This window comes from Semicossyphus pulcher, unplaced genomic scaffold, assembly GCF_022749685.1.
Source record: "Semicossyphus pulcher isolate SPU_LCO1_2020_fin unplaced genomic scaffold, fSemPul1.0.p SCAF_13, whole genome shotgun sequence".
NCBI lineage: Eukaryota > Metazoa > Chordata > Actinopteri > Labriformes > Labridae > Semicossyphus > Semicossyphus pulcher.
The window spans coordinates 22,964,545-22,981,177 of record NW_027211637.1 but is presented as its reverse complement, the minus strand read 5'-3'; the positions used below and the strand labels follow the sequence as shown (position 1 = coordinate 22,981,177).

Sequence of the window (16,633 nt, the reverse complement as noted above, 5' to 3'; positions counted from 1 at the left end):
TGAAATACTTTGTTCCCTAAGAGCAAAACAAAGTCAAGGAGGTGAAGAAAGTGATCCTGAAAGAAAAACTCGTCCTAAACGAAAATATAAACGATCAAAGTAAGAGCTTTTTCATGTCTTAGATCCATAGGGATGTTTGAAAGGGATTTTAAACACTGTTTTTACACAGTAGGACTGCTTTAGAGCAATATTAGTAAAACAGGATTTCAATAAAATACATACAAATATATACATATCATTATATATCGAAACTAAAGCAGTCATAGAAAGACTTCTGCACATGTCTGCCATCAAAGACGGGCTAATTGCCCCCCTGTCGTGTTCGTGTCTCCCTCCTTACTTTGGTGTGTTTGTTTTAACTGCTCTTACATGAACACAAAAACTATTAAGCATCACCAACTTTTATTTAATACCTTTTTAAGCTGTAAACAATGTCTCAGACTAGTGGTTAACATGAATGTCCGCAGTGAATATACAAAGAATAGACACTGGAAATGTTTTAAAATCCACCGATGTTGTCCTCCATTTCTGAGACATCCTCCTCTATCTCTGACTCAGCTTCAATCTCCTCTTCCTCTGGTTCAAAAACTGTTCAGTCTGAAATGTGTTGATGTGTTGGATGTGTGGGTGTGTATGGATGAACATAATCTACTGTAGTGTTACCCTCTCATTTCCTTTGGCGGTCATTTTTGACCAGGAACACCACAGGTGTTACAAAGTTGACTAAACTACTCAAAGTTCAATGAAAGTGGTGATCAGCTATTTTATATGTTCAAATGCCGAGTGTGGAGGATATCATAAGACCTCGAGGCAATCAAATGTTCTACACACAGTGTTTATGATGATGAAAGTTGTAAAATCGGTCAGATTTGACCCGAACATGACAGGAGGGTTAGCTGCGCAAACAAATGCACAAGGGTGTGACAATTGCAAATACGAACCGTTCATGTTGCCGTCTATACACGTTTAAAAAGAAAACAAGGGTACAATACAACTAAAACGTTTGGATTTCAATGGTCAGAATATCATCAAATATTTGAATATTACAACCGACTACATCTGGAATGACTGATCTGCTGCACTGTACTTTTCCAGATGCAGCGGCTGACCTCACACTGTGAGTTTAGCTCCACATGTGTCGTATTACAAGTGTTTACTCAGGTCATATTTAACATGACACTGAATGACATTAAAATCAGCGCAGAGTAAACAACACATCTGAATAAAGGACAAACACGAGCATGAACGTGCACATCATCAGAATTTAAATGTCGCATAAATGTTTATCTTATAAAGTTGGAGATGTCCTGCAGGAGGGTTTTGTCTTGTTTTGGATATTTATTCACGCGAGCAGAGACGTTGACTGTATTTGACTTGGTCACCGTCCAGTCCAACAGGCACTCTTATAGTGAAGCATGAAACAATGCTTCACTGGATGTAGCTGCCAAAAATAATAGAAGCTGACTGATGTCAAACATGTCCAGTACTCCACACAGCATGTGGACAGTTCTATCAAACACACCACTTACAACACAGTATCAGCTTTGATACACAAGTAATAAATAACCCTTACTAGACTAATTATATTATAAGAAGGATCCAAACATCTTTATATAGTTAAGTATTTTTTCCACATTGCTGCATCTATCACACCAAAGGGAAATAAGTGGAATCAGGGAGGTCAGCATTTATGATCTCTATGAGCTCTTGTGCAGCCTCTCCGAGAGGATGAGCAAGCAGGAAGTCCAGGAGACAGTCGAGCAATATTAGAAACGGCAGACGATAAATACAGCGGGCATGTTCTTTTTTTAATTGGATCCCTGAGTCCCTGTCTGCTGGTCAGATTATCACATAAAGCTGACTGGAAGATGCAAAACGATAAACCACACACTGCTTGTGTCTTGGTTTTTTAATACCTATATAATCTTTTTTTTCCTCCAGAGCATCGGCTTCACTTGACCAGCTTCAAAGTGCATCGCTCGGCTCGTGGAACACAAACTAATGGTGCTGAAAGAGGTGTGATCTGCTTCCAAATGTGTTTATTTCCACTGTGTGGTGATGTGGTTCTCTGTTTGGAAGGCGTTTATGTCCTTGAGTCTGGTCTTGAAAGGTGTGATTGTAGTGATCGTCCCTGTGATGGTTTGTAACTATTAAAAGGTGTGATTGTGGATGTGTGTGTGTGTGTATGTATATGTGTGTGAGTGCGTGTCCACCCACGGAGGGTTTCAGTCATCTGACGAGCTGCGGGCTCATCTCTCCCTACAGCGCCCAGATGGCCTGTGATTACGCTCGGCTCAGTAGAGATTACAGTGCAGCAGAGATAGAAAGAGAAACAGAGAGAGTAAAAATAAATGGTTCAAATGAGGAAAAAAGTTGGCACAGAAAAAAGGAAAACAGGAGCTGTGTGGGGTCAACGGAACGAAGCGAGGATGATGATGCGTGGCTACGTGCAGAGAAACCTCACAAACACCTCCTACTGCGCATAAAAGCAAAATCCTTCATCCGCATATCATTTCAGTTCGTTTTTTTTGTAGCTTTGATACAAAAAACCTGCGAGCAAATTCTAATCTCAGGTTTCATGTGCTGCGTCATGATTAAAAAGGAGTGCAGGGAGCAGCAGGTGATGGATGGCGAAGGTCTGCCTGCGTGTGTGTCTCTAGCAAGGACTGCACAAGAGGGCATTTGTCACCAGCAGCGATGTGACGTGATGGATCGCACCCTGGCAGAGTAAAGCACACCCAAAAGAGCAGCATGAAAGATGATCAACGCTTCACTGAACCAACAGCAGTTGACTCTGGATGTGTTTACTAGCAGAGCTTCCTCGTCTGGAGGGACGTTTGATCTTAAATCTGTCTGAATATTGTTCCTGTGCCCATATCTACTCAAGGTAACACAGGTTTAATGAAAAAAATGTTATTTTTTTAAGTAAATACTGAAGTCACCTTTAAGGATAACACCTGCAGAGTCATACTTGTGATTTAAATAGAGTGGTACCTATGCAAATAACAGTATCAGAAATGCCTCAGATATGCTACTAGCCTACCTAAAAAGCTTTAACTAAATTATGCAATGCAAGTAATTCAAACAGATGTTTAACTAATGTATTAGTCCTCCAAATCTAATTGTTTCTTTCTCACAAAAGTAGTAGCATACGCAGCAAAATATCAAAAGGTTGTCACTAGCAGCTACTGTTTAAGAGCTAAGAAAAGAACAGACGCTGCTAGCAAAGAGTGTAGCGTTAGTCAAGCTAGCAAACGTTAGCAAGCAGTGTTTTTCCAATCACACTAAGGCTGTACTTTTTATAAGTTTAAGTTAAAGTCCTTTAAAATGGTAAAAGCACGATATAAAGAAGTCATGTTAAATATCTGCGTTACTCCATCCCTCTTTGTGAGAATAGAGAGGCTGCTAGCCAAGGTACAGCTAATGTTAGCTTAGCCTGTTTCTACGGGCTCAGCTTGTTTTTTAGGTTAGGATTTCTGGTGTTTACAGAGAAAGGCAATACAATGAGCCAATACTATAGTTTAGGTGTAATTGGAGATTTTTCGATACCATTTTTCACTTCTCAATTCTGATTTTGAAACATAGATTTAAGTATTGACCAATATTGAGTATACCTGATACTAGCATGATTAAAAATAGCCTAGTAATAGTGGAAACACTCTGAATACTGACATTTTGCTGACTCACATTGCACTCTCAGCTAGCGCTACACTGTTGTTGTTTGTAATTGTGATGATTTACCTGAAACAGGTTAATTCGAGGGGCTAATGGTCATGGTTTTCGATCAGTGCATCGACGGCCATACTTGCCGATACTCGAAACTGCATTTTAGGCAGTAGCTGAGGCAGCTAAACATTACTGTTATTGGTACTAGCTTTGAAAACATACACACAAAAATAAAAACACACGGAGAGCGCAAGCAGAATGTAAAACATCCAAAGCTTGCAGTTGAGAATGAGTCAACACAGCTGGGCGAACGCAAACACGGAAAGTATCTGAGACTACTTTCTCCGATCATATTTCTTCCATACAATACAACAACAATTCAATCCATCACTGAGAGTCTTTTAGAGAAGAAAGCCCACAAGCTACTTATTGTAAAAGGGTGGAAGCTTGTTGTGGTTATGATGCTTTACCTGTAAGTGTATTGCTGGCACACGCTCCCAGCTGTCAAATAGATTAGAGGAGGATGACGCGCGTCTAGCTGTTTTTGTTTATCATCACTGGATACAAACAGGCAGCAGAGTCATGCTGGAGAAGGCCAGCATGTGTGTGTATGTGTGTGTGTGTGTGCATCCCAGCTTAATGAGACTCATCACTCAGCCTTGAAGAGCTGCACAGTGATTGATGGCAGTTTAACACCCTGCACTGCATGTCTCCATATTTCATTCAATGATGATTTTAGAAGGAACAATTTAGCTTCAGGCATTTAAAGTAGCAGACAGAGAGCGAGCTTCCCATGGACTCAGCTGACACGCTTGCATGCACACACACACACACAAATGCAAACACACACATGCATGCACTTAAACACAGATGCCAAGCAGCCTGAGGCAGTTTGTTGTTTTATTACATCCTGACCTTTCAGGATCGATGTAAATCTAATGAAGTGCTTGTTAGTGGATTAGGTCCTCGACGAGAAGGGGAAAAAAAGCTGAAAGCCGGGAATAATTGTTTGAGGAAGATAATCCACGAAGGGCCACAGGAACAGGATCCATCTGTGTGGATGTAGCTCTCATCTCCTCATTAGGCGCAGGGTGTTATGACTGTCCTGTGATGAGAGCTGAGGCTGCTGCAAGGCATGCTGGGAGCAACTTTAATAAGTTCAAATCCTCGGAGTGACACATCTTGACATCAACCGCTGTCAAAAATGCAAGTCATCCTCCTGTGTTGTTTTCTCTGCTCAGCTATTAAAGCCGTAAGTCAGAGTCGGAGATCTTGCTCCCATAAAATGCGGCTCTCTTGTTTCACAGAGTCATTACAGAGGCAGAGCGCTACAGCATGATGAATGGCCGGTGTGCAATGGTGCAGGCTATAATGGGAGACAGCGGAGAGTCAGCCTGCTATAGCGACAGGGTGACCTTCAGTGTGAAGCACCCCGATGTCACCCAGAATGAGAGCAGCTCGGCCGGATCTGTCTGGGAGCAAGGAGATAGTGAGGACGTAAGCCGGCACAGAGAGCTGCAGTGGATGATCTGAGAGCTAAAATAACATCGCTCTACAGCAGACATTTGATACTATTGGTATTAAAGATGAGAGATGTGGTTTGTGACCGCTTAAATATTGCAATGTCTAACTGTGACGTCTCATTACTGCTTATATATGTCACCATCTAAGCCATTTTTCCTTTCGTCTTCCTTGTTTTATCTAATAAACTTTACTTTAGGTTAAATCACCCAAAGATTTAGTCAAGTTAAAATGAACAGAAATACATTTTTACTGCTGTCCTGTCTTATAATCTTCTTACAATCACGATAACCCCTAGAGTGGAAACCACTGCTTGAATCTAAGTGATTATTCTTGTTAAATACACACTAGATTTAAGTCCTAGTCTCAGCTCTCTGCTGGCTAGAAAGGGGGACTAAACAACGTGACAGTGCCATCTAGTGGTGGAATAACAGCTGCACACTCTGCACGGCAGCAGAGCAGTAGAGATTTTCAGGATAAAACATGGAAAAAGTCAGCCCTCTGACATCATAAAATCATATCTTAACCATAAATCCAAGACAGATTTTCATATACAATGTAGGGAATGCTGCTTCTCCTGCTTTATTTCTGAGTCAGCATTTTATGAGCGACAATAAAAAGAGCTGAGATTTAGGGTGACAGCGTGACGCTGAAACACTCGGGTTTAGTCAGCGCGCATAAATCTGCCCTCAATATAAATCATAACACAAAGATTTTTTTTTTTTCCACCGACAGCAGCATGTGTCCTATTACAGTAGTAATACCACATGCTAACTCAGACTCAAAAATGCACTCATGGCAGAGGGGACTTTTGAATGGGTGACTATAAATAGCACGCAGCCAATGGAGAAAAGCTGCAAGCAGGACCGACCAGCCGTGGAGATAATCTGTGTCAGGCTGAGACTTGTAGTGGGTGACAGAGACGAGGAGAAAAGGAACAGGAAGGGTTTCCTGCTGACCGTCAGACCCAGAGTCTGTGTGTAACCCACCGTGAAGCAGAAAAGCGTTTCAAAAAATAAGGGAAAATGTTCCACCAGTCGCATAAGTTGTTTTCAGTAGCAGAATCAGGCTTTAACGGAGGGAGAGGAAACAGAGCACAAGACAATGCTTAATGACAACAGAAGGGTAAAGCATGTAGAGGAGGGAGGTGGGGGTTAGGGTGGGTATGAGGGCACCCAGGGGAGAGAGCATGGAGAATTCAACACAGGCCGCCTTTGTTGGCTGCAATCAGCCAGACTAGAGAGACATTTACAGCCTGGTTTACGGCTCCATCAGGTGAGTGAATGTGTAAAGAGGAGTGTGTGTGGTGATTAGGACAGCAGGGAGGGAGGGAGGGGGGCTAAATATAACTGAATGAGCTCCAGGATGTAAAGGAACATATACAATTTTGCAGATATAGTCTGAGTTACTGCTGACCTGATCGTACTGCTGGTATCAGATGTTGGATTGATTTTCTACCTTCCGGGCAGCCGCTGGTTTTATTTCACGCCGGAATAAAACTTCTCTTCCGGGGATTTGAGATGGCTAATCGATTTCATTGTCAGAGTTACATCATCAGCATGTGGAAACAGCTGCAAGCGAGGACTGATTTAACAACTATCACTGTGTTCAAGGACGTGCCGACTGACACTCGGCAAGCTTTTTTTTTTTTAACAGAGTCAATGGTTGGTTATTGGTTGGCGTATCGGCGCTGCGGAAATCCTCAGCAGCTGACTCTCAAATCTCAGATGACCGCGCGTCCTTGTCTTTGTAACAGCTCCTGCTCATGAACAGAAAAATAATAAGTGCCCCGGAGAAATCTACTGAAACCAAATTCTGCCTGCAAGATAATAAATAATACATCTAAAAACTGACTATGTGTTTTGGAAAACTGTTGACACTAGAGCCTAAAAAAAACACTGGATTTATGAGGCAATATCTGACTATTTTTAAACCTTATTGGATGGGGACAGGAAAGAGGCAGAGAGGAAACAGGAAGAGAGAGAAGGGGGGTATGACATGTGACAAAAGTTGCCATCTGGAATCAAAGCAGGGACAGATGCAACCTTTAGGCCTTGGGGCATGTAGCTGTAACCATAAGGCTGCCCAGGCACTCCATATCTGACTCTTTTTTTAACAACCAGATAATTATCAGCTGCTTGCATAACTATAGCATAACAAATTGTTAAGAATTGATGTTATTGAGAGAAAACTAAATGAAAAGACCAAAACAAACAATGCCTTTATCATCTCTCAATACTGTCTCTCTCAGTCCAGGCCAGTTTGATCCGAGTCAAGATGTTAACTGAAGAAAATGAAATTATTTGGGGACTATTTTCAGCTGCGGACTTGGTGCAAAACTGAGTATTTATAGCATTAAGAAGATAGAGTTTTGCCCCTTTCACACATGCACTCCTGACGATTTCAAGACAGTCCGCCCCTGACATTTTCCAAAGTTACCCTTTCACACACGTCCCTCACAGCGGGAGATTTTCAGGGAAGACCCCAGATATTTTTATTCATCCTGTTGTGTGCCGTTCTTCCGGTCGCATGACTTAAATGTCATCACCCACTCGCTTGCGGTGAATGTCCCCGACTATCTGGTTGTGAAGTGGTGATGTCACACTCCCACATTAAACTGTTTCCATGTCCGAGCCACTACAACGTCTCCTATGAGCCCTCCTAGGAAAGTGTCCGCAAGAAGAGCCGATGTGTGCACGTAGCAGGTCATCCTGTTGTTAAGTGGTGACGTCACACTTCTGCATTCAACGTCTCCTATTTACAATATCTATAATAACTTGTCCCTGACGTGTTTGTTATCACAGATGGTAAAAAAGATTAACAACGACAGGATATTGGAAACGTTTGACTTTTAGCGGTGGATGCTAGCGTAAGCTAACTTTAACTTAAAAGCATAGAAATGGTTGGCAACCGGAACACGAAGAAGTGGCTATTTACAGAGTCTATGGTTCACAGCAATAAAAATCCTTATAGAAACTTTCAGCCCTTATCAGGAGTGGCTTATCTTATCAAACGGACCGGAGAATCCAGGAATAGCACACCTGTGAATCTCTTCACAATCACTTCTTTTTTTTTTCTTTGCTGAGGCGTCTTTTAGTTAAAACAGCAACAGCACTGCAGCATGTTGTAAATAGGAGATGTTGTAGTGGCTTGGACCTGGAAACGGTTTAATGCAGAAGTGTGACGTCACCGCTTAACAACCGGATTAGCGGCTGCGTTCACACATCGGCTCACCCCGACTTCTTGCGGACACTTTCCTAGGAGGGTGGCAGGAAAAAGTCTGCATCAAGTCGGGGTGAAAAATTCGAACGTTTGCGCCAATACATGCTGCGCAACCGGAAAATGTCGGAAAATTTTCGCGAGTGCAGTGCATGCGTGAAAGGGGCTTATGAGGCACTGAGTCACAATAAACTACATTGTATTGTAATGAATGAGCATGTCGTCCAGTATAATTGTGTGGCTCATTGATGTTTTACACAGATTTTTGTGTTTGAATCAGTGAACTAGAAACCCGATGTTCACCGTCTAACCTAAAGCTGACCTCCACCTGGCTCCGTCTCTCCCCCTCCTCCTTCTTTCTCCCTCCCCTTTACTCCTCCCTCCTTCCCAGATCCCCCCGCCTCACCCCAGCGTGTACAGGAAGCCGTGATTCCAGAGAGCCTGCTCCTCTGATGATCAGAGAGGAAAAACACAATGCCTTCAGTGTGCTAGAAAGGAGCTGCACTCATAAAATGCACACACACACACGCACGCACACACACACAAAGGGAGAGAAATAGAATGGAACATGCTTTTACTATTAAGGCTTTTTTTTTTTCTTTCCATATGACTTTCCCAGGAAAATCCCCCTCATCAGAGTAGGTCCGATCCAGACAGACAGCAGACCGGAGAAGAGACACACACACACAGGCTGCGGAGAAGCTGACCTCCCCGTCTGAGACACAAACAAAGACTTTTAGGGTGTGAAAGGCTTCTGAACTAGGCCAACTTTTCTGATTTGAGATTCTTTTTTTCCACAGTTTTAGGACGGCCCACAGAGAGTCCGTCAAAGATCCTCAAAGAGAACTCCCACTCTCCGAAGCTTTAAAAGTTCCAGCATCTGGTTTACAAACTACTTTCTCTATCAGAACAGCTGGGATGATATTAATGTCGTCTCGGGGGCGACGCTCAACATCTAACGTGTCCGTCCTAAATTAGGGGGACATCAAGTAATTCTGTCCATTTCTACAATTTCTCAACAGTTGGTACCATTTAAGAAAAACTAGGTCACTTCCGCCTTCTGTGTGTGTAAGTGTGTGTGTGTCAGCCAGACCCTACTATAAGCCAAAGACCGCCAGTATAAACAAATTGTGCAGGAAGGACTGCTCCTCTCAACAGAAACATCCTAATACCAAACAGTATTTGGCTCATAACTAGAGGAGTCTTTGCTGTCACACTGCAGCTAACAGATTAAAATTCAGACCTTCATAGCCCTCCTTGGTTGCATATTCAGCGCAGCTCGAAAACGTTGACTGCTTTGTCAGGAGGTGCCAAAGTCGAGTGCTGCTGAAAGATGAGTCAGTCATTTAAAATGCCAATTTGTTAGTTGCATCACAGAATTCAGGCACTGCATTTACAAACACCGCCCAACTGTGGTTACAAATGTAATACAGATTATAATATAATGGCCGGCTGTGGCTCAGAGGTACAGTGGGTCGCCCACCGATCAGAAGGTTGGCGGTTAGATCCCCAACTTCTACAATCTACATGCCGAAGTATCCTTGACAAGACACTGAACCCCAAATTGTATGCGGTGTGTGAGTGTGTGTCCTCCTTTTCCCGGGCCACGAAGGATCCATCGGGTGCATCCTTTGTGGCCCAATGTATCCCAAGATTCATTGCGCACCAAGTCAAACAAGATGGTGGACTCTTAAGCGGCCGAGGAATACACTTTTAAATGTAAACATTTTTGGTTTCAATCGTTGAATCGTTAGCTAAATAAAGGAGTCTTGAAACTTGAAATTATCTGTCAAATAATAGGTTAAGTTACATGACATTAGTTATGTCAGCCTGTTAGCCAGCGAGCTACCTGTTGCTAGGAGACAGGAGCGGCGCAAGGGTAAGGGCAGGAACAGCTGGTAACAGAAACAGGAAATCCTCCGTAGAGCAGAAGGTCTAATTTCAGTTCGGCCTTAGCGGTCTACGCAGGCTACAAAGGACTCATCCTTCTCGACCGCGTCCTTCCCTGCATTGAGACAGCTATAGTGTGAAGTGCCTTGAGTGGTCGGAAGACTAGAAAGGCACTTACCATTATTATTCTAATAATAAAAGTGTGATCATTTTGACTGTGTGATGAAAATAAACCAAAAGTAAAACTTCATCTTAATGAAGGGGTTCCAAACCTGGGGCTCAGGACACTAAAGGGGGTCCAGAAGTAAATCTTAGTGTCTTAAGAAAATAAAAAGTCTAACAAAGCCAACTTAAAAAGCAGGTAATATGAAACAATTCAAACTTGACCCATGTTATATATTTTGTTTAGTTAAATACATAAACTGTCCCACTTGGTACTAACAATGTTGAAACCCACAAATCCATAATTTAATGTTTCTTTAGTCGCCTTCCCTCTTGGAAAAATCAAAAGAAACACCAGATGATACGGCAGAGTTTGCGTAAGCTAAAGTTACTAATGACTGTTTCATTAGAATTAAACGACCTTAATAAATGTGACCCAGCGTAACTTGAATAACTTTAATTACATGAAGTCATCTGTGAACATTATTTCTACCTCAGTCATGCCAGATCTTCAGGACAATGGAGTTTGTTTAACAAAGAAGACAACTCCCACGAAACTACTTCACAGTGTCTTTAATCTCCTCCTTTGTTATTGTTTTGATTGAGAGACCCCCAGTGACCGGAATGACACACTGTGCCTTTAACTGAAACTAAATGTGTGCTTCTTTTCCATTCTTTTTTTAAATTACTTTCTCCATTTAAAAATTGACACCATCCAGAAAGGAAAAAAAATCACTACTTGGTTAAATTCCTTCATACTGCGGCGCAGGTTTAGCTCAGCGGTTAAAGAGCACGCACCATGTACAGATGGTCAGTCCTCGAAGTGGCGGCCCCTGGTTCAAATGTCATCCCCACTCTCTCTTCCCACATTCCTGACTCTATCCATTATCCTATCGAATAAGGGCAAAAAACTTGAAAACAAACTCCCACATACTTAAGCCTTACATTATCATGACTCAAAAGCAGACATTATTTCATATTAAGGCGTCAAAAGAATAAAACAAAAGGTTGTCTTATTCTGACTATAGAGAACAGTTAGGTGTGGTGGAATGTACTTTGTGTGTGACGATATTCTTATACAGTTTCTAGTCGCAGACAATAACAATTGCTTTATAATTGCATTCTGAAGTAAGAACAATTGTACAGCACACTTTAAAAAACACACCTCTCATAGCAGCGTGCCTCAAGTGACTCAACAACCTGTTAAACAGGAGCGTTAGAGTAACAACACATTTCATTCACTGTGACTGTACAGAGGCTGAACGAGATCAAAACAAACCAGTTTCTAATTCCACTGAAGGTTTAATGTTTTAAATGCATCTTCCTACTGTATGCATGCCTTATGTGTGCTTGCCTCTCCTGAACCGGCAAACCTAATAAAGTGCTATCTTATCAGCTGCAAAGGTGGACTTGTAGTTAACTAACACAAACAATATAAAAACCGGACATGATAACTGACCTTTACAGTCTGCACCAGACTCAGACTTTAAGACTGGATTCTTGCAGTGAGGAAAAGAAGTCAAACTTATAAAAATGCCCCGACAGGAAAGGGGTCAATCACATCACAGTCCCGTCGTCTACACACACACACACACGAACTGCAGTGCCGTCTTAGCTGAAGTCTTTGCAACAGCAGGGCTCACACATGACCACCATTAGGAAAATCAATGTGACACTCTGGCAGGCCGGGAACAAGCCTGAAGCTTCTGAATGGCCTGGAACTGAGTCATGCTGTCTCTCACACACAGAGAGACAGAGTAACCGGAGGAGACAGAGAGATGGAGGAGGAGAGAGATGTACGGGATGTTAGAGATGCTTACAGGAATACTCAAGATATTGGTCACCTTGAGAATGTAAACACTGAATTCTTTGTCTAAACTTTGTCGAGTGATACTTAGCTTAGCTTAGCTTAGCATAAAAAAGTTAAAGCATGAGAAAACAGCTTGACTAGATCTGTCCAAAGTTTAAAAAGTGCACCTTCCAACAAGACTGAAGCTGACTTATTAATGTGTTGCATCTAATGTGTTTAAGCTGTAGAAAAGCTCTAATAAAAAATGACACTTTGTGGTTGATGTGTGGGTTGTTATAACAGTTTTGCTTTCTGTTTAGCTCCTGTGCAGCAACTCTGAATATAGTGCGTGTTGATGCAAACGACGAGTACATGTGATGGTACCAAAACAGTTCAAGCTTTAACTCTGTGACCACCAGACTTTGAAGTTCGATGCACAGACGCATCTGGCTGTTGTTTGTCACTTAAATAGTTCTGAAAGTCTAAAGCTGTACATAGCACTTTCGCTAAGTTAGCTTAAATATGTTAGCGACACACGCTGTTTTAGTCTCAATACCGATACCTGGTTTTGGTGAATAGTTACCAAGTATAGATCTGTATAGTTAATAAGATTCATGATTCATTATGTGTAAGAGAATGTGATCAATGTTTTTTGTATGTAGGTAAAAAACAGGCTTGACTTGCTTTCCTAACTTTGCAAGTAGCCAAAGAACCTGTTAGCATAGCAAAAGAGGTATAAACTGTGTCCCAATCCAGGGGCTGCAGCCTTCGAAGGAGGCAGTCTATGGAGGGTGCGTGATTCATAGCCGGCGTAGACCATTAAAAAGCCGAACTGAAATGAGACGGTCTGGTCTAGGGAGAATTTCCTGTTTGCGCCACCAACTGTTCCCGCCCATACCCTGGCGTCACCAAACGGTGCTCCTGTCGCCTAGCAACAGGTAGCTAGCATGCTAACTAGCTAGCATAACTAACATCTAGTAAGTAAACCTATGATTTTAAAGATAATTTGTTTCAAGGTCCCTTTCGTTTTTTAAAACGTGTATCGCTAGCTATTCGATTGAGTTTAAACCAAAAACATTTAAAAGTGTATTCCTCTGCCGCGTCAGAGTCCGCCATCTTGCTTGAATTGGTGCGCAATGCATCTTGGGATACGTTGCACCCGATGGATCCTTCACAGCCCGGGTAAAGGAGGACGCATTTGTCGGCCGCATCTGAAGGAGCCTTTGAAATGGGACAGCCTTCGACGCGCCGCTGTGACGCAATCTGCCTTCGAAGGCTGCAGCCCGAGTATTGGGCACAGCTATAGGCCTCAAAAAAGCAAAATGGCCGCTGGGCAACTTATACATACAAAAATTGAATAGAACAATTTAACTAAGAAAGAAAAAATTGAGCCCAAGATTGGCGACAATTCGGATTCAGTATCAGATTAATATCTGAGTCATCCTCACATTTCCCTTTATGCTAGCTGAAAGAAGTCCTAGCTTAACCTGCTAGGAGTTAGATAATGCTCCCTATTTACATCAAAGCTCCTGTCAGGGGATTTGGATTCAACATTCTCCAGACAAAGTTCAACCTGGATGATACAGACATATTGCTAATAACCTACTGTATCTTGCTAATACAACAGTTAGCCCAGAGCAGTGTGGGTCTGCATTATATGGACAGAGTCAGCAATTTCTCTCATCGCTTCACAAGTTGACTAATGTTCCAATCTTGCACAGACTTATATGCTGCCAACCAGGTTCATAAAAGTCATGGAGAGTAACAGCAGCGTCATCTGAGCTCGGAAAAGTGGGAACCAGGGGAGCTGGGCAGATAATATTCTCACCGTCCTCCTCCCTGACTCCCCGGGCTCTGTGTTTATCTAACACGGAGGGGAGATGTTTACATTGGCCTGGTTAAACACAGACAGGCCCAATAGCTTTTGTTAATAATAAATAACCCAAACAGCCCGCCGGGACGTCCATGCTGGAGCATCTAGCTGGCACGCGTGGACCACCATTGTCTTCCTGCATGTGTGGAGGAGACGTTCAGCAAATTCAGAGTCAGATGGAAGTCTGTCGGGAAAGTTTACGCAGTTGGAAAACACATTCAGAGGATTTAACTTGCTATCTATGCCAGCGCAGTTTGTTTGTGTTGTGGTTTGCTTTAATAGACTCTCAATGATTTTTGACTCTTGACCCTCCCACCGTAAACACTAAAATAAGCATTAGAGAGCGCGTAGGCTGCTTGGTTTCCCATGTGGAGGGAACACAGTTTAGAAAAGGCTAAAAAATATAGATATATTTCATCTGATGGCAGCTGTAGAGCCGTGTGTGTGTGTGTTGGGGAGAGGGGGTTTCAGTCAGGCAGAGAGATGAGGGGGCAGAGATTGATCTTGGACAGTGTGGGAGAAAAAGAGGGAACTGCAAAATAAGAGCAAGGCCTTGGGAATGTGTGTGTGTGAGTGGGGGAGAGAAACGATACACCGCTGGACTGCCGGAAAAGGAAACCCAGCCAGAAGGACGGCAGATCGATTCCTCCCCCGAGCCTCACAACAAACACTCTCTCTCTCTCTCTTTTTCTCTCCCTGCATAGCTCACCTCTGCTGCAGCCTGATATCGTCCCATCAGCACTCCATCTCTATCACTCTCTCTCTTTATTACCCCCTCCTCCCCCCTATTCTTTGTCTGCATGCTGTAGCACTTTATTCCAAAAGGCCTGAGCTGCGAAAGATCTTTAAAAATTAGGCAAATTTTCTATGGAGTTTGGTTCACACGGTATTTCATTGTGGTAAAAACGGTAGGAATATCAAGCTGAACGCCCCAGATCTGTCATCTCCTCCAACACATAACACACGAACAATGATGTGGACACGGCGAATAACGCACAGTGGGCTTAGAAAGAATAAAGACAAACAAGAAGAGCCCCTCCTTTGTGATTGTGGTGGAACAAAACTGCTGCTGAGTGATGCATCTTCTAATTAAAAATATCTCTGCGAGAGGAAACCACACAGTGACACACACACTCTTCATCAAACACCTACATCCTCCCAGACAGATGGGCACACACACTTTCAACATCTCTAATCTCACGAGATCTGCATCACACACACTCTCGTCAAAACAGACCCAAATACACATAGAGACATAAAGTGGCTACACACACACACAAACACACTAAAGTAGGGAGGAGGATGAAGGACTCCTCTTTAATTCCTGATTAACACAACCAAGACTCTTAATGTTTGATTTCCGGTCATATACTCCCACAGATAACAATGTGTGTTTGTGTGTGTGTGTTTAAGGGGGCCTGCGTCAGATTGGGGGCAATTGTGAGGTCACAGCTCCCTCTCTCTCCGGGTTTGGCACGGCTTGGCTCCTATTCTTGCCGTGTCAGCTCCAGCCTCCCAAACAAACCATTAATGCTCCTCTCAGTTTTTGAAGCAGCCTAACGAGCTCAGAAACTCTTCGCCTTGTTTTGGACTTGATGCAGGCCCTCCTTGCAGCTGCCCCGTTGACAGCTGGCAAAAGCATTTTGGAATTCAAATCCTGTGCGCAATGCAAGCTGTGGCAATTTGGAAACAACTTGAAGAAAACCGCAGAGTTCGTAAAGAAAACAGAGAAAGAGGGACATAGATTCACTCACCAGGAGCAGAAACCCCCTGCATCTTGCACTAAGTTTTCCTCCGGTCTTTCTCTGCTGATTCCGTCCTTTTCTCGGGAGAAACTGGCAACAGCGGCGGCTCCAGCGTTTAGTGGAGCGCCTCCACTACTTCTTCAGAGCCCCCTTTTTCCTGTTCGCCGATAAACAAAACCTCACTTGGGACACTTCATGGTTTCCTAACGGACGTTAGAGTTTTTAACGCGGGTCATTTTAATGTGCAGATAAAGAGCGCTGTAGTCCGTCATGTAGTCCTCTCTCCTCCCTCTTCACAAACTCTTTCCTCTCTGAGCCGCCGCCGCTGGAAAAAAAGAAAATGCGCGCTCCCGGCGCGAGGCGCGCGCGCGAGAGGACCCCATTCATTGAGTGTGAATGCTAGATAGAAAGATTAGCATGTATCGTGTAGCTTACTGGTGTACTTAAAACGGTAGTTTACTCTATGTTTCTGCTTAGTATGATAGCCCACTACCTTCCGTAACTACTTAAACCGTAGTTTTCTATCTTTCAGTGAGGTTGCATTTTCAGCCATGACATGCCCCTCGGCTCACAAGCATGACATGGGTTGTCACGTGCCGTCATGAAAAGCATGATGGTCTATTTCAAGACATATTGAAAACTCCACAGCTGCCTATTAGTGTGGAAAAAAAGAGACTAACTGGCACACTACATTTCCATGCCATCGCTCAGGCTTCCTCCTGATCTCTGCATTGATTATCTTGAGTCTGCAGCCTGCTGCTGTCATCT

At 43.1% G+C, this 16,633-nt stretch overlaps 1 protein-coding gene across 1 annotated transcript in view; it reads right to left on the bottom strand.

The window, feature by feature from the left end:
- fgd (faciogenital dysplasia) overlaps positions 1-16,120 on the bottom strand; it is a 57,899-nt gene extending 41,779 nt beyond the window's left edge. Inside the window, exon 1 of the mRNA XM_069660224.1 lies at positions 15,875-16,120. Within this exon, the coding sequence (XP_069516325.1) occupies positions 15,875-15,896 (22 nt within the window). The 5' untranslated portion in view covers positions 15,897-16,120. The remainder of the gene's footprint in view (positions 1-15,874) is intronic.
- Between the last annotated feature and the right edge of the window lie 513 nt (positions 16,121-16,633).